The following is an 18,979-nucleotide window of genomic DNA, read 5'->3' as shown; positions in this document are numbered from 1 at the left end:
ACAGTGTTACACAGTACAATGAAATGCTGATTCTGTAGGAGAAACATCATGTTTCTGCTGGGGCTATTTTGAAAAAAACAGTTCAGGATTAATTTGCTATATAATTAAAGTATTTATATTTCTACTTAAACAATTTCCATTTCTTGGTATGGTATTCATCCACCGTTGGAGCTTAGGTACCTGAAATACGAGAGTATCCTAGTGAAAATACAACTTCTGAGAGGTGCTCTCCATGAAATCTTCATTTGTAAGCTTAGAGTAAGGCCAAGGATGTTGCTCACTTATTAATGAAGTTTTCATCATTTAAATGTCTTCTTTTATGCTTAATTTAAATCTCCTAAATTAAGAGCACAAATTATACCAAATTACAATGACTATTTAAAGAAAAAAGGATCTGTGCACCTGCACTAATGAGGAGCAATTACAACAATGAGACATCTCAAACCAATTCCAGAGTAGAAAGGTTATTCAAAGATGTGCTTCCTTAAACATGTGGTTTGCAATGTAATTATATCCTAGTTTGTAGTATGGCTTTTGAATCCCAGTAAAAAAAGAGGAATGACTTCAAGATTTGAACCTTTTTTAAGTCTGGAAAAGCTGGACAAAATAACATCATTTTAGGAACATGGATAGTTTAGGTGAAGTGTGTAAGGATCTATTTCACATGTCTAAAAAGTAGATGACACCTGGGGAGCAGAAAGGTATTTCAGAAATCTCAACACAGCACTGAGAAGTCAACTTCTCTTCATGCCTTAATGTGGTCAGAACTCAGTGATTTCTTGGTGGGAAAACCTCTACCTGCTTCTTGTATATATTTTACAAAGCCTGTCTAGTGTCTGTAACTAGCCATATAATTGTAAGAGTCATATTTTTTTCAAAAAGTAAAGATTTTTTAGATTATCGGTAGCTGCTTATAATGTATCAAACAAGACATGAGAAAACTAATTGTTTTAAATCTTTCTTCTGGAGTTTAATTAAATATAAAGCCATGAATTGATATGTACAATTTAGAAATAGCAAAAAATTGCTTATGGTCTACTTTACTTGAATCTTGACTTTAACTCTGCAACTAAAACTTCAGGAGTTTTATTGTGTACAATATTGTATATAATGTTCTGTTTGCAAGAATCATTAACCAATGTATTTGTAGTGGTACAGTTCTCTTAGACAAAAGAGAGACGTTTCGTGACTAGAGCTAGAATTAGCTTTGAATTTTTCATAAAGCCAACTGAAGAAGAAGTTTCAAGAGACTCTTTCTTTTCATTGTTAATTACCGAGTTCTCTTTTTTAAAAAAATGAAAAAGCCTACTCTAGTCGGTATGAAAGAGTTTTATGCTTATTTTTAGTCAAACAGAGCACTTTTTGAATGTTGCATTGACAATATGGAATTGGTCTTTGATATTAGTGCTTCTGCGGCAAAGGTCACAAATACACCCGGAAAGTGCGTTAGTGATTATAGGTGGGGAAAATATTAGAAATAGTCCTCTCCCAAACAGCAACAAAACGTGGCATAAAAACATGAAGATGTTCATGTGTCAGGCAACTCAAAACTTACCTTTGCTGGGTTGATCACTTTGATCAGGTTTTGTTACCAGGCTCAGTGTGCACTTTTGAGCTCAACCAAAAGGCTTTTTAAGTTTTAAAGAAGAACTCTTTCAGCCTCACACAATACTTCTAAGCAATATTTTGAACAAAATGGGGAAAACAGAGTCTGAGAGAACAGCCCAGAGCTAATCCTGGTGTCAGAAGCCATGTTGTGACTTACATTAGTCCAATAATTCATAGTAAGAATCAGCAGAGCTCCAGTACATGAATTTTAGCCCAGCTTTTTGAGGCAGTGGAAGTTATATCATTGTATTATCTGTTTCTTTTAATAACTTCTAAACCTGTCACTTCTTTCAGTCAAATCTGATAAAAGTACAGAAGTTCAATTCATTGTTTTGAATTCTCATGCAAATAGATAGAGGGGAGAGACACCGGTTGGCACCCCTCCTCTCCCCAAGGGCAGTGCAGGTGAAATCCATCCCTTAGCAAAGGCAGGAGGAGGAAGGCAGTGAGACAGTGAGAAGCCCTGGAGGAGCCTCTGTGCAGGCTGTCCTTTGCCGTGTGGGTATCACCAGGGCCTTGTGGTGGCTGCAGGTGGGTGATAAGGACACCAAGCCCCAGGGAGCAGGCTCTATTAGCTCCATCACTCATAAAAGAGACCAGTCATTTTTTTCTTGTTCAAGTCTACTTTGAAGTTTTATAACTTTTCTGTCTAAGTGGGCGAATGGAAAGAAAAACACTTTGTAAACCATCCTGCTGGCAAATGAAAGAGAGGTGCCACTTCAGACAGCCATAATGAGCCTCTGGTCTTGCTGCCACCCAGGCTACCAGGGTCTTGCTGTTGGCTTCAGTGGTGCATGGTCTCACCCGTGGGGGAAGAGTCATCTTTGAGATCGACACTTTTGCATCACTTATCTGGCAGGCCATCAGTAACCAGCTGAGAGCAACTCTGACAAAAAGACAGCAGGACTTGTTCTGACATCTGGTGTGGGATGTGGCAAGAGAATCTCGGCGCTCCCATATCGCTGGTATCTCCAAACAGCTCCTAGACTGCTCCAATCCACTGCAGCATCAGGGCAGCGCAGATCAGATCGCAGGCGTAGGGAGCTGGAGCCAACTTTTCCTGTCCAACTTTTAAGATTATTATCTGGGTGATTACTAAAGTCTAAGACACAATGAATAAATACATTCATGTTTCCCAACTGGAGGTTCGTGCAGAGTGCCTGGATGAAAGAAATGTTTCTTTTATAACAGAACCAGGCATTGCAGAACTGTCAGTTTAGATACAAATCTTCAGGCAAAGTTAAGAGTCTTTTTATAATAAAGCTTTATGATCTTCAATATTTTAGAGTCCCTGGATAAATGGGAGCGGCTGACAGTGGCTGATGCACTGGAACCTGTCCAGTTTGAAGATGGAGAAAAAATTGTTGTGCAGGGAGAGCCCGGTGATGACTTCTTCATTATTACAGAGGTAAGGCTGGCATCCTGATAAACTCTGTCACTCCCTGGTAAAGATCAAGACTTTTGGGTTCAGTATAATCTCTTACTTCAGCATATATCTGAACTAACTCCACTCAAACCAGGAGAATGACTCAAAATTCTAATTAATTCATACCCTACTTCCATGGAAATGTCTTAAGTGGGACAATCCCCCATTTCCAGTAAATTGAAGACACAGAGGAATTTTGAGGTGTGTCTGTTTTTACTGTTTGAAGGTTTGTTTTGTACATGAGATTTTTCTTGTTCCAAATTGCCTGTACTTCAACCAGGCTGGTTGATCGTTGTTCCTAATGGGACTTATAGGGGAAATCACAAACGAACATCTGTAAACTGGAGCAGGAGACCTGATCTGAAAATGGATAATTTGTTCTTTCTTTTGCCTTAAACTCAGCCCAAATGGCTGAGACATTTTTTTGTTTACTCTCACACAGGCAGACAGATCTGTCAGGCAGCTGAAAATGCATACATCTTTCTGGGAGATTATCTGACACTTCAGTTCCACCATCTCACTTCTGCAAACAGATGCCAATGGGGTTCTTCCTCCCTTTCTGACATAAATATCTGGATCATTGGTATCTCATACAAATACCTAGGTGCTGTGATATAAGAAGTTATAAAAAAAGGTATTAGAGAGACAGACTAAGAATAACAAGGCAGCATTAGTATATGATTGTGTATGTATTGATGTAGGAGCTTTTCAGTACCAGCTGTAAGTGTTCATACACAAATATATATAAACTGGGGATGACCGATACATGGCTGTGTGGTGACAGTTCAAGTGCACATTCCAGGCTGGATGTTACATGACCAGCAACCAGGCAGTGGTGGCACAGGAGCTAGGAGGTCATCTGAATCCCTCACTGTGGGAGAAGGTGGGTCAGATGGATGTAAGGAACCTGGTATCATTGTGTTGCCTTGGAGTCCAGTTGTATGTACACAGAATACATCTCTGGCTCCACCAGACTGCAGTGTTGTGATGTGATTTAGGAGGAAAGAGACCCTGCCCAGCTCAGGTGATAAAGGGCTTGTACAGCGCTCATTCCAGATGGTTTAGAAGCCAACAGGTTTTTCTGTGCTTGCTCCTTATCTGTGTTTTTTTGGGCAGGTGCATCTATCCAAGGCAGCCAGAATTTGGTTCATAATCAATATCTGACGCTTAAAATTCCATCCTTCTTGAGTGTTGGAAATAACGTATTTGATTTATGAACATGGTTTTTCTTCTGATGCTTACAAAATTGTCAGTGCAAATAACTGCATCTGTATATTATACAGTTGGACACTTAAGGATCTTTAAATATATGATGAGCAGTGCCCATTCAAGAAATAGTGTTAGAATGAGAGACTAAATATTAGATAGGGTGTTTTTTTTGTTAACAAGATATTTAGTTTATAAGTAAAATTTAAGAAATATAACTTTTTTTTAGAAATACGGAATTTTTATTTCTACTAGGGTTAGTAACTGTTATTCCTTGCAGCAGTGTGAGACTAGGAAAACCTAATTTTCTTAGCTGTCAAATCCCATGTGGAAAATTGGCAGCTTGCTTAAGAATTACCAAGGGCCTTTATTTTCCCCCTCTTGATGGAACAGCTGTTAAGACTTGAATGGGTAGAAAAGTATCAACACTGAATACTGCACAATCATAAAGTATCTGCTCACCTCACCTTTCCACTATAAATCTAACACAGTTTCTCACTTTGGAAATCACCTGTATTTTTCTACATTAAAGAATGAAAATCCAATATCAACTGTTTCTTGTGCTGCTGCAGCAGTATTTCAGTCTGCTAACACGTAGTTTAAGCTTTGTATTTTAAACCTGATTTCACAGGAGTTTACATCTTTGATGTTAAACTTTTCTGCAGGAGAGTTGGTACAAGCCGCCAGGAACACATTATTCTACAAACTGGTTGAAAGTAGTTTTGGCTGGTTTGTTGTCACAATATGTTGAAAAGTCATTAGCTTCTTTCATATGTTTTTTTGATGTTTATGGCCTTATAATCCAAAACAGTAGAAATGCAGCCAATCTGTTTGGCTGCTGTAGATGCAGAAACCATTTCATAGATCACCAGAATGCAGTCTCCTTTAGAGCATAGTATGTCCGGTAGTACAAAGCTAACTTGTGCCTTGCCACACAGATTTTTGGGAATGGTACTCATTTATTATAAACCACAATCATGCCTTAGACAATTCAGTTACCAATTTACAAAGCTTTGGTGCACCAGCATCAGAGATACTGGTTCCAAGTGGGATCTTGTGACTTCTATCATAAAAACTTCTCTAAGAAATCTAGGACTCACACACAGAGTTTGATTTGTTAGCACGGTCTTGTATGAACTTCATAAATTAGTCATTCATTTCTGGTTAGCCTGCAATGCTGCCTTTCTCTGTGATATCTTTGGGATATCGTCTTTTAAGTATTTTGGTCCTGCAGAAGGACATAGCCTATAAGTGAATTGGCATTTTTCAGGATTTGCAGATGGAAGAGCAACCATTCAACCCTTTTGAAAGGGAGACTTCCAGCCTCAGTGATGATCAGAACAGCAATTCCTGCTTTAAACCAGGAATGTCATCCTGGTTAGTATGGACGAGAATATGTAGTCTCCCCCTTCTCCCAAGCTAGCACATTCACCTTTTCTCCATTTTTCTTAGTATAGCCTTTTTTTTCATGTCTTTCTGTCCACCATCTTATCTCCAGTGTTGCAGAGATCATAGGAGGGTGCAGGTTATTTGATGTGCAGGCTGTATGTTAGAAAATGCTACAGTGCCCTGTGGAGAGCAAGGCTGCAGTGGGAGCTCAGCCCAATTATTAGAATAACAGAAAATGTGCACAGGGAAGAGTCACGGGAAACCAGGGCTTTTTAAGTTCACTGCTCACAAACCTGTTTATGGTTCACTTTTTGTTAAAAAGTCTAATGAGAAAAGTATTACCCTGAGATTCCAGGGCAGCTACAGTTTTTCTGCCACCCTACATCTTCACAGGCACCAGTAAGATGTTTACTTTTAGTAGGTTGGGTGCTTTTCCATTTAAATCTCAAGCAGCCTTCAGTAAGATCTAGTTTTAAGATTTAAAGGCTGTGATTTTTTCCAGAGATAGAATTATTTTAATGTTTATACCATATTCCTTAATTTGGAGATAGGATCAGAAGTGAATGTCTGCTTACAAAAGCAAAGTAACCGCTTCTGTGAGATTGATTTACTGCACTTAAAACTAGTAATTAAAAAAAAGAAAAGAAGCAGCCCTGCAGTTTCTGTATTTTCAGATATATTCAGGCGTTATTTTCCCACTACAGTTTTCACACAACAAACTTGGGCTTTCCCAGACCAGACAGATGTGGAATGTATCTGCTGGATTCCAAGGTCATGGAATTATCCCATATGAGATTCCTGGCACAGAGGTGAAAAACTTTAAGCACCATGAAACAATTGTTGCCATAAAGAATTATATTTTGGCAAGCATAAATCATAACAGATGTACAGTTTCTAACAAATAAATTTGCAGTTGTATTGTACACTGCCACACTGTGTACCCAGCAGTAGGGACAATTTATTCATCTGACTTCAGATAACGCAAATATTTTTAGCTAGCATTTTAAAGTGGTAGCTTGCAAAGGCATGTGAGCTTTGTGGAGTTAAATATCCCAGCAAATGTTAAGTCCCTTTAAATGAAATGCCAGTTGAACAGGAGCTGATATTGTTCCCGACTCCTTCTTTGCCACCAACTTTAGTAGTTCAAACTAGTGTAGTAGTGCTCTGAAACTGGAAAGAAATGAGGTTTTTGCTGTTGTCTAGGTTACTGAGAAAAGTAGTGACAATAGTATTAAAAATAGCGGTTATGATCATGTACCACTCTCTTAAGTTCAGCCTTGAACTTGGCTGGGTGGCACAGTACCTCCAAGTCCCTAATGCAGCTGCCAAAAATGTGGGGACCTGCAGCCGTGAAGTGCACCGCTGGGTTTTCCAGCTCCCATCCCTCCCCATGTCAGATCATTTGGATCTACTTGTCATGACCAAGCACTATATACAGCACACGGATATTATCACAGGACTCCACTGACTGTGCTCAGGGAGTCTTGTAATCTCAGCTGCTTACTGGGAGCTTGCTGAACTGCTGCCATATGGCCCTAATACTCCGTAAAGTTTGACATGACTTAAGAAAAATGCACGGACAGACACAAACGTACACAGGTGTAGAACAGCAAAAGGTTTATAATAGTGCCACACTGTGCCCAAAAAGCACAGCTTCTAAGTTTCCTTTACATGTGCTCTCCACAGCCTGTCATCTCCTCAGAGGACAGTTTGGTTTAAGTGGTGTAGAAAGCAAAGAAATAAAACTGCATGAGAAGTAGAACATTTCCAATTAATAGTTGGTCAAGCTGCCCAGCAATAGCATGCAGCAGCCTAAAAATAAAAGACCTAAAAATAGAAGATAATACACAGGAGAAAAGTGAAGGAGAAATGGACCCATTGTATCAAGTAGTTTTACACAGATTTTTGTTTTTAACTTTAAAAACTAGTATATTTAATTGCAGATTAGTGCTATGTTAGAGGGGGTAGTTGCACCCTCCTCATGCCACTCCTTTGTGAAAAGCACTTCAAAAAAGATGGGAATTTGTGTTGGTTGTTATTATCCTGCTGGTTAGAGAGGAGGCAGAGTCAGGGCATCTGATTTTCAGTCTCACCTCTATTATCAGTCCAGTCTGTGGGCAGAACATTATCCTCCCTGTTTCCTCATCAGTGGGAATAATCCTAATGACACTTCATAAAGGTGAGGAGGGTCTTAATGAGAAAAGGCATAAATTATCTGTCACTACTGAAACCAGGTAATGGGATTAGCAAGTTTAACAAATAAAAGAAAAAATTTCAGTGATAGTACACAAATCCATCCAGAATTAATGCACAGAGCTGCCTCACTGACAGAAATGAATCAAATTAATAGGTAATGATTATTTGCCCAGCACTATTCTTGGCTGATCACACTGAAAACAGTCTTGTAATCCTTGAGGGGCTGCTAGCTTTCAGGCAGGCTGCTGTTGACATTTCAAGTCAGGGCCACAAACTGGCTCCGGTCTGGGCAGGATCCGCTGCGAGTTCTTGCTGAGAGTGTACTTGAGATATTGTCCTGTAGGTGAAATCAGTGTTTCCAGCCCTGCTGACACTCTTGGCACGCTATGGAGTGTCTCTGCACAAATGCAGTTCAAAGCCTTGTAGGTGGAACAGTGTTTGTAAACTCTTCCTACCATGGTAACGTGCACTGACAGAGGAAGGTCCTTGGTCTAGCTCGGAAAGGCGCTCTGTTCTGCACAGAACGGGGCCTTTTTGTAGGAAAAGTCGACTTGAGTCTTAAATTGCACAACAAGCATCTGAAGATTTATGGTTTCAAAGCTCCTTAAGAAGGAAAAGGAAAAAGTAAAATAAGAGCCCAATTGTTTCCTGCTCTAAATTGTTGCTCTTTGACTTTCTAACCTAAGAGAGACCCCTTTGGCACCTACCCCTGCGACAGGCAGGAGAACTACAAAGTAAACTTCTTCCGCATGGTTAATGAAGTCACTGCCTTAGGCACACTCTGCTATCACACCTGATAATCTCCTTAAAAACACAGTGTGATTAATTATTAATTAGGAAGATGAATGTTGTCTAGAGAAGGAGTTTCAAAGGCTACAATCTGAACTGCTTAGTGTTACCGGGATTTTGTTGATACTGAAAATGTTTGTCAAAGGCAGTCTACAGGGACTTCTAATATACCTAATAAACAAAATATACTGAATAAACAGAGCCAGCAGTCACAGGGGTCTCTGTACTTTGCTTATTTTTAACTGCAGAGACATTGTTTCCCATAGAGCTCTTACAGGAAAGGTACATTCAGTTTTCTAGATATGACCTAGTTGTGCTGGAGCAATAGCATTTCCATTGGCTCTGCATCCAAGTTCATCTTTGTTCAGGATAGCATTTTTAATTGCCAGCTGATGTCAAAGATTGAAAGTTAGGTGTGTGATTGGGTCCCATCCTGACTAGGGATGGAGGTGAAGTATTTTGTGGAGTCAAAGGAACTAAAATGTCAGCTTAGTCCAGCTCTTGTTACACTCAGTTTGACTTTGACTTCCATGGGCAGTGGATCAGGCTGCACATACATGCAATATCCATGTACATGCAACCTTGAGCATATCCCTATCTCTCCTCTGTCAGAAAGGGACAGCGTTTCATAGGAAGAGACTGGCTGCTCCCCTTCTTCCCACCAGTGGTGGCATACCTGTCAGTGACTGCAGCTTTTGGCCTTTCCTTCCAATTCTGTCTCTGCCCCCACTAATAACCACCACAGTGCAGTCACCTATGGTAAATTCTGCAAAATCTAAAACCTCAGAAGTGATGTACAGTGGACCATTTTCTTTACAATTTTGTGAAACTTCAGATTAGCCAATATTTCTAGTCTATTTTAGAACTTTGCAGATTTTGTTCCTCATTTGTGGCAGAAACCAGGACAACTGTATGTAAATTCTGTGAGTTGCTATGAACTCAGAGACTGGAGAATAATGTATAATAGTTTAAAAATGTACAGTTAGAAAAATACTGTCAGACCCAGTCATGACTCAATCTTGAGTCCACAATCAGAATTAAGTCTTCTTGCATCATCCTTCTTCAAAACCATTAAGATCAGCTAGTTTTTATATTATGAAAATTAAGCTTTTTTAAAAAGAAGTCTGATGGGTAGGAAAACAATGTAAAAGCAATGTACAGAGCCAGTAGTTTGTTACGGAAAAAAATTGTCACCTGGATTGGTACATCCATGTAGTATGTCCAAATAATGTTGAGTCATAATAACTGTAGTATATAATATATGTAACCTTTTAACCAGCTCATTTCACCTTAGCTACTTACATGAACATCTCATGAACTCCATAGGGTTTATCCTTACTACACCTGTGTGATGAGGTGCATGAAGCAACCTCCCGTGTGGCATGGTGGGGTCATGTGGCGTGGTGGGATCTGATGCACAGGCACAAGTATTTAGTTCTTCATGCTTGCTGAAAACAGTCTATGGGAATTAGGTACCCTGAAGGTCTGAACCTTCATGGTTTTGCTCACAAAGATCTAAGGCAGAGAAGCAGTGTTAGCCCTGTGACCAGCATCCCAGGCTAACACATCAAGTGACTGTCCTTTTATGTTAATTTTTATCATCCAGAAATGATGGGTGTTATTTTCTGCTGCTGACTATGTGGAAGTCACTTGCACTTCTATTGCTGTCTGAAATTTGTTTATTTCTTCCCTTGTTTTTGTATAGAAGATTTTCATATATCAAAGGTTGGCAAATAATAAAAAATCAAGATTATTTACTGGCTAAAGGAATATTTTCAGTGTCTCTGGCTACATAGTTCAAAGGATTTGTATTCTCTTGGAAAGTAGCCCTAGAATTGCTGATCCTTAGCTGTAACATAAAAGCCATCCCAGGAGTGATGCTATCAGCAGTCCTGAAGGGCTAAAATGGCAGCTGAGGAGTGATATGCTAGTGGTCTTCCAGGACATTGCGACTGAGAACATTGCTTATGCCAGCATCATGAGGTACATGCAGGACTTGCTGTGTTGCTCTGTGTCACTGGGATGTTGGTAAACTTAGGTCTTAAAGCAAAACCACTGGAGGATGCAGTGTAGCCATACTATTCTCAAAGGCTTAAAAGTAGTTTTCATAACCTCTCTTTTGCACATGCTATACCCAGCGCAAAAAAAATACATATGAATGTTTCCCCAGTTCACTTTTGACATGACAACTTGTGTAGGAGTCTTCAGTCTCATTCAGCTGTAATTTAAAACATCTGATTTGTAAACCCATAAAATTGAAGTTTATGCTGGAAATACAGACACACCCTGGCCTCTTACCACTATAGGATATGTGGAAAACTGGGAGATCATTTGGTATGCACAGAAGTAAAACCCGAAGTTAGTAATTGGCAGTTTCATTCTTAATATATACATGCTCCATTTGAATTTTCATAAAAATCTGAGTGCTAGATTTTCTCTGTGTTCAAAACAGCCTGTGGCTTTTTACTTAGCTAATACTTGCTTTAAGGTATGGTTGATGCTGTGACTCCTCTCTTCAGCCTGGTACACAGTCTTCCACGGTCTTCCTACCATGGAAATCTGCAAAAGTAGTGGAGGTTCCCAGGTAACAAAACACCTCTCTGTGTGAGTAAGGAGAGCAGCACAGGCTGTTTACCCCTCAAGGTTTTCAGGAGGTTCTCAGGATCCTTATAAGCTCTTTTGGCATTGAAGACTGAGCTCACAAGCCCTGATGCAAAGCACTTAGTCAACATGACCAAGAACTTTATGGCCTGAGGCACGTTAAATCTGAACTGAAATTAAAGGCATCTGCTGTTTTAGGAGCTAGGAGCTCCATCCTGAGGAGTGCTTCTCTGTCTTTAAGCAAAAATACTGCAGTATGAACAAGACCTGAAATACAGTGGTGTCCAACGTGGTGGAAGAGGAATGGAGAATTTCCTAATCCCTGCTGGAGTTCATCCCTTTCTCTAGATCATGTTAAAGCTGTCCCTTACTGGGATAGCTTTTTGTCTCCCCTCTTCAAAGATACAGCTGAGATGACTGTAGATTTGCTGAAGGAATATACCCCTTAGGGCTCATTCATTAGCTGTGCAGTGTGGATTTTGTGGAGCATGCAGGGCTCTCCGCAGTGTGCTCCAGGAAAAGGCAGCTTTGAGCGCATGAATCTTTTTCTTCTGAATTTCAGAATTTGGTCCTTTGAATGCACAACATTCACCAACTGAAGGGATTTAAGGAGAGCTTTTCCATGGGGGATTTTTCTGATCTCTGTGATAAACTCTCTTCTCTCCTTCCCCCGGTTTGCTCCAAGTTTTATTGCTTGCTCAGAAGCTGTTGCCCTAGCTGGCCACAGCTGCTCACCCAGCCCTGGTCTCAGCATTAGTTATGAGACTTTAATGACGATGTCTGTCTCAGCCTTTTGCTTGGTCTGGTTACTTCAGCATCTACAGAATGTTTTCACAATGAAGCAGATGGTGGTAGGAGTAATTGGGCCGTAAAACAACATTAACAGCTAAAAACGATTTTCACCAGAAAGGATTTTGTGGGCAGGGTGAGGGAGGTTCAGCACTGTTTTCTTGTTTTCTGTCCCGTACATTCAACCCTGCCCTGCTGTAGGTGGTAGCGCTCTGCACTGTCTGCTTCCAGGAGATGAGCCCTGTCAGGTCAGTCACAAATATGAACAGTTGATGAATAACCCATTATAGAGTCACTTTTATGTTGACTCAGTGGATGTTTCCTGGCTTCAGAGAGAGTGAAGATAATGGCTAGCTTTGTAGAAAGAAAGAATCTCTAAAATGCAACATTTTTTTTCCTTTGTGACTTTTATTGCTTTGTACGCTGACATGTCTGAGGGAGGAAAACAGTGCCTTGTTGCCAATAATCCAGAGTGCTTGGCACAGACAGTCTTTAAAATCTGGCACCGGGATGAATATTAATTCAGTTGTTTTCCCACAGAAGCTACTGATTAGTCAAGGCCAAGTATCACTGAGATGATTCATTAAAGCTCAGCATCTGAGCCCACCTTCACTGAGTGGATCTGCTTTTTGTCACCCCTGCGACAGGTGGACTGAATGTGTAATAAAAAGGGCAACTAAAATCCTAGAATGGAGTAAAGATACAAATTCAGGGGGACCCCAAAGGCTGGGCTGTGGTGCAACTGCTTCCCAGCTTTCTGGGCATGGGGCCAGGACAACTAGCCAAGGAGGATCACACCCCAGGCAAGGGGCTCCTCCCAGGGCTCAGAGCTGGTATCCTTATCCCTCTGTCACCATCCCCTCGCTCCCAGGCTTCCCAGTCCCAGTGAGCAACTGGTGGTATGGAAGAGGAGCATGGGACTACGGTGGCACTGAGGCTGGGGAGCACGGAGGTCACTGTGGTGTCCCTCCGTCTGATGATGGAGGATGATGATGATGATGACTGCTGATGAAGTCTTGAGTCCCCCAACACATGGATACGCACCTTTGTGATCTAGCCTGATGTTAGCTCTGCTGCTGTGGCTCAAGGGCAACGTTTTCAAGTCAAAATGCTATAAAACTTCATGGTTTAATTCTGACAAGCCTTTCAACAGAAAAGGCTTAACAAAAAAAATCCCAATTTTTTGTTCTGTGTGCAAAACCCACTTTATTTTGCCTAAGTATTGCAGGGGTCTCCATGCATGAAGCAAATTTCAGTCGGTGCAGTGTGTTCTGCTTCTTTCAGGTTTTCACCGTTTACTGGTCTCTCTCCGCCTGAATCTTGTCTTCTTGCATATTAATAACATTTCTTTTACTTCAGGGGGAATACATAGGTACAGCACAGGTTTAATGCAGACTGTATCAAAGAAACACTGAAGAGGAAGGTTGTCTGAGATACCGCAATAGGAGGATGAACAGAATGATTGAAAAGGTCTTCCCATGTCAAACATCTATGATTTTAAATACTAAACTATCAAGGCAAAGGTGTTTCCTGGTGATTAATGATGGGCTGGGTGTAGTCATGTCTGGGCCTTAACCCTGGCCTCTCGTATATCCCTAGGAAATGCCCTGTGGCTCAGTTGTTTCTGCTGTTTTAAGCTACACTAGGTTTATGATTGATTGTCATTTTTAAAAGTACCTTTATGTTTGTGGCTATTTTAGTGACTGCTCTAGACAGCTTTGTTCCTCTGAGTCTGGATGTTATTCTTAAACTAATATAAATGTGCCTAAGTAGCAGAAATGGTGGAAGTTTAGACATACGTACAGGAGTCTTACGCAGGTAGATACAGCTGGTACACACGGTGAACTGCAGATTGTTTGATACCAGGCATGGCTGTAGAGCTGATGTCTAGGATCCGTGCCAGCTGGGTGGTGATGTTTGCTTTCCATCTTTGCTACTAGACTGCAGTGTGCATTACTGTTGTTGGGAATTATGGCCAATAAGAATATGATGCATCAATGTTATCATGATAATCATATCCACTGACAGCACAGTGGTTGGGGTGTGAAGGCACTTTTTGCAGCGCTGCTCTCTCTTGGGAAGATTGTATGGGTATCACAGTGCACATGTTGTTACTCTAGTGTTGAGCTCATTTGACCTTGCATTATTAATCCTAATGATACTCCCAAGGTGCTGGCTTTCTGAAAATCCACTGAAATCAGTGGCACTCCAGATTTCCAGAGTCATGGCCAAATTAAAAAAGCTGAATGTGTAAAAAGTTGTATATTTGTTTTCAAAAGCTCTCAGTAGCTCATTAGCTTGTGCATTGTCTCGCACTGTAATCTGTAGTGAACCCTAATGGACGCAGAACTCACTTGCTAGAGATAAGCAAACCAAACAACCACCACTTTTTCAGTCAGTGCAAACCTGGGGTCTGTTCTTGTAGTCCTTACCCAACAGTCATTACAGCAGGCACATCGTAAAGGATAGTCATAAAGGTAAAGTTTGCCAGCCTTTGAGGTTTCACATCAGACGACCGAATTGATTAAAATGATCATTTTTTTAAAGTGAAGGGTGCAACATTAGCTGACAGGCCTTAGCAGGTCTTGCAGATTCACCAGGCAATCACTATTTCCAGGAGTTTCCTAGCATCAGGAGCTGTAGCCTTAGACTCTCCTTAATTTAAAGTAATGATTTGGAGATGCTCTGTGAATGATTTATTCGCATGCATGAACCAGTAAGCAGGCAGATACGACTAAATATGGTGCAACCTGCTTTGGTTGTAACAATTAGAGTGTAAGAACATTGCGCAGACAGTGTTTGTAGATAGGTGAATGGTCTATTTTATTAGGTATACCTGGAGAAATAGGCAACTTGAAGACAGGTGTGTGCCCAAAAGCTCTTCTCCCTTCTCTAGCTATGCTTCTTGATTTAAGAAAAGGGTATTACTTCCACAAGCTTCATCTTGTCTGCAATTAAATAAAATACTCCTAGAATCATGCTGTGTGAAAGAACTTTTAATTCATTTCAGATCTGTTCTAGCGTCACTGTGTGAACAGGAGCATTTCATACCACTTCACAGCCTCTTCTTTCCTCTTTTGTAGTAACTTCGCAAAGATTTAATAGCGACATATAATGAGGGTTTGTGTGATTGTGGAGTGAGGAGAAACTTATCTTTTGAATGTGTGAATTATGGAGTGTGCGGATTAACAAAGTGAGAAGGAGCAAAGGTATGTTCATAATAGCAATTGATAGAGTTAGTAGCAATAGCAGATGGATTGGCCTGACCTTTTCCATCTCTAATTCTATAGACTGCACTGCTCTTTTCTAGTGGATGGTGAAGAGGAAAGCAATATAGGCTAGAAAAACTTTATAAGCTGAAAACTAGGATAAAAATGTAACATTTTGAGGGCATGGGGAAAAAAACCTGTCTTCTGTGCTTTTCTTTAAAAAATCAGTAAGTAAAAGTATGAAATAAAAATGGAAATAGAAATAGTAACTTTCCTTTAAAGAAATTATTTTCTTTTAAATGTAGAAATTTCTTCTGTATACTTAGTGTATCAAAAAAAGTAGACATTGACATTGCATACTTTCATGGTAGAATAAATATTCTTCAATTTTATAATGATAAATATGTCCTTTATTACAGATGGAGCCTCACTATATTTTTTACTGATTGCTATATCTTAATAATGGGAGGTTAGACCAGCAAAACCAAAACATGAACAAGATTGACTTTTAAACAAAAAAGTTTTTAAAACGGTGCTGAATTTCTGTTCCCACCCACTGGCCCTGGGGAAGGACCATACTGCACAGCCTGTCCCACCCAGAGGTAACACAGACACATCACTGTCTGCCCCATTTTGCCTTGTGCTGCTCGGGAATTATCCCATCCGATCTGCTGACCTGAAATAGAGGAAAAATACAGGATTTCAGTTTTTAGCATCATGAACACTTGCCTTTTGTAGCCAGGCTACTTAGTCCAACTGCTGGCTATAGGATTCATACTTAAATATAAAAGTAGGGTTCCTGAAGCAATGAGTGCTTGTAAGTACATGCAGGATAAGGCCTGGGAATCTCAATGTTGATCTGGATGGGTCACTGTCTTTACACTGTAGGATGTCTCACTCATCCATATGGTCTGATATTTTAAAAGTGAAACATCTATCAAAATCTCATTACTTTGGAGAGGATTGGAGCTCATGGATTATAAACCTTAATTTATTTTTTATACCTTAAATTATGGTGCCGTATCTAGGCCATAAATTTTTACAAAACAAACTGCTGGTTCATTTGAAAGAGTCAAATAAATACTCTCAGCACCGCGACAGGGCAGTGATAGAGGGAGTGTGCAGGTGCGTGGGGTGAGGATGGCGGAGAGCTGGTGATGGCACATTGCTTTTGGAACTGCTACTCTTGTTGTTTTTGCAATAAGATGCCTGTATTTACTTGGAGGAGAGGAGAGAAGGTTAATGATATTGGTTCCTGGGAATACGGGCACTCCCCAGTGAGTGAAAGGGAATATTCCTGGATCCACCAAAGATCATAATTTCACTCCCAGGCATCTGCTAGCAGAAAGACATGCCTGTCTGCCTTCAGGTCAGTACCATCACAAAGTGCTGATTTATTAAATGGTGTCAAACTTCTTGACAGTCTTTGAGCCTGTGCTCTGTAGGCTTTTCTTGGTGGTGTAGGAGGCTGAAATGTCTATCAGTGTACAAGACAGTATCTTAAATTGAGCAGCACTAAATAGTCTAAGCCTGCAAATCTAGGATCATGCAGTTTATTTCAGAGAGACTGATCTTGCCAAGTTTTGCGGCCATGTAAGGGGGAATCTTTCCCACCAAGACCAAATGCTTTTGGGAGTGAGAGTGATAAGCCCCTTTAATCCTTGCTAGATAATGCCCATACCTCCCGGGACAGGGCTCAGGAGATTTATTCAGCTGTATCATTTATAGGAGGTAGGGTTTGCTGAAGCACAAGGACAGAAAGCTCAAAAAGTGTGTCGGAAAAACTTGACAAGTAAAGTGAAATGAAGTACAGCCATGAAACCTGCAATGGGGGCAAGGGTAGGGGTCAGCACCAAATTCATTTACTATCACAGCTTCATTAAGTATACAGGTAATAAAGGATTGTTTCTGTAGTATTTTATTCTGTATTATTTTATTTCTGTATTATTTTTGCCTTGGTTACACTGGTCATCTACAATTGGATTCTGATACAGTCAGGATAGCATTGATTCCAGAGATAAGACACGCAAAGTGAAGGTGATACAGATGGATAATTATAAATATATCTTCTTTGTTTCATGGTGTGGACAGTCTTCCCGTGGAGGTCACTCTGACAATGCTCCAGGATGTCCTTGTGGAGCTGGTGACTGGTGCAATGAGAGGCCAAGCGGCGTAATCAGATCTTACATCTGGGTGCTCGCTGTCAGGGTTTCAGGAAACTTCTTTTGCTCCATGATCGACCTGTTCTCACTGGGCAATGGGAAAAGCCTATGTGACTGTTAAAACAAGAGTGGAAAAATATGTATCTGGAATATGCATTGCTTTATCCTGCCAAGCCAAGTGTTTATTGTGGAGGCCAGACACATCTGTCCTCCTCCAACAGATATCATGGTGTTTCTTGGATTAAAAAGATCGACTGTAGTGGAACAGTGGAAGAAATTGCTTCAGAAGACTGACTTATTGGAGTCCTATATCATATGGACCCTGTCAAAAAAATATTAGCCACAATAAAAGCTGACACTTGGGGAGATGAAAGCAATATTGCTTGATATTGTGATTACCTTTACAGCAACATGCTCAAGGTAGGCAGTGGGGAATCGAGTCCTTTCTTCATTTGACCTGGGCGGTCAATATGATTACTTTGGGGATTTTTTTTTTGTTTTATGTAATAAAACATCTGTAATAAAAGTTCTTTTAAAAAATAGTTTTGGGAAAGAGACTGGAGACATGGATTGCAGACAGCTATTTGGGTCAAGGGGTTAGGGTTTTGCCAGGCTCCAGATGGGGACACAGAGGAGGACAGGGGCTGGAAGCGATTCTGAAGCTGAATCCATCTACACTGCACAGGCTGTAAGAACAGCATCGACTTAGTGAGCAGCACCTGATCTGAAGTTTGGCAAGAGGGAGGTCGATATTCCCTGTATGGGGTATTTCCGAGAATGCTGCATATGAGTGTGTGTTTGTTCTGAAAACTTGCAGTAAGTGTGAATAACAAAACTCATTACACTATCTTTGCATTTTCATGCCCTTGAAGATTTACTGGAAGGTCTTGGAAAACAGCAACTTTGGCGGAACAGTTTAGTTATATCAAGGATAAGGAATTTTTTCTGGAAACTTGACAGGCACCAAATCACTTTCTTATATCCAGTTCTTCCAGTTAGTTCTGTGGATAGCCTTACACTTCTGTGGACAGTTTTATGTGCATGTTAGTTTTAATAGTAGATAAACCTAAATAAACCCCACAAAAGACCAAAACCAACCTTCCCCTGGATTTTCGGCTTATTTTTGAACAACCCTGCCCAGTTCAGGTGTCATTACTCAAGCATGTTGTGCCAAGCACACAGTTCTGTATCTTCTGCTATCAGCTGCCTGGCATATTAAGTCTGGAAGCATTGAAGCTGAGAAGAATTTTGTGTTTGTTTTCAAATGTACCTGGATTTACAGCCCTGGTGTTTATGGCATGTAGCTGATGGGGTGGAATGGTAAATTGTCATAACCAGTGTAACGTGTTGACAGTCTGATATCTAGGGGTTTTATACTAAGCACAGGTTACTGCTAATGGGCAAAATGAGAAATTATAACTTTTAATGTGCCAGATTAATTTGATATACATCCAAGTCAGTATAAAAAACATCATCTGCTTAGCATGTATCAAATAATACACTATTTGTTTTTTGTTTCTGGTTCCTGGCATCGGAAGAAATAAAATTTACCTCTTCGTTTATGTAGCACATAAGTTAACCTAGAGAGTGCCCCAGCAATTTGT

At 40.4% G+C, this 18,979-nt stretch overlaps 1 protein-coding gene across 1 annotated transcript in view; it reads left to right on the top strand.

Moving 5' to 3' along the window:
- PRKAR1B (protein kinase cAMP-dependent type I regulatory subunit beta) overlaps positions 1 to 18,979 on the top strand; it is a 98,414-nt gene that overhangs the window by 74,838 nt on the left and 4,597 nt on the right. Inside the window, exon 8 of the mRNA XM_026858900.1 lies at positions 2,895 to 3,016. Within this exon, the coding sequence (XP_026714701.1) occupies positions 2,895 to 3,016 (122 nt within the window). The remainder of the gene's footprint in view (positions 1 to 2,894; positions 3,017 to 18,979) is intronic.

This window comes from Athene cunicularia (assembly GCF_003259725.1).
Source record: "Athene cunicularia isolate RWA chromosome 14 unlocalized genomic scaffold, athCun1 chr14_part1, whole genome shotgun sequence".
NCBI lineage: Eukaryota > Metazoa > Chordata > Aves > Strigiformes > Strigidae > Athene > Athene cunicularia.
The sequence above is the reverse complement of the archived record's forward strand: the minus strand, read 5'-3'. Positions and strand labels throughout refer to the sequence as shown.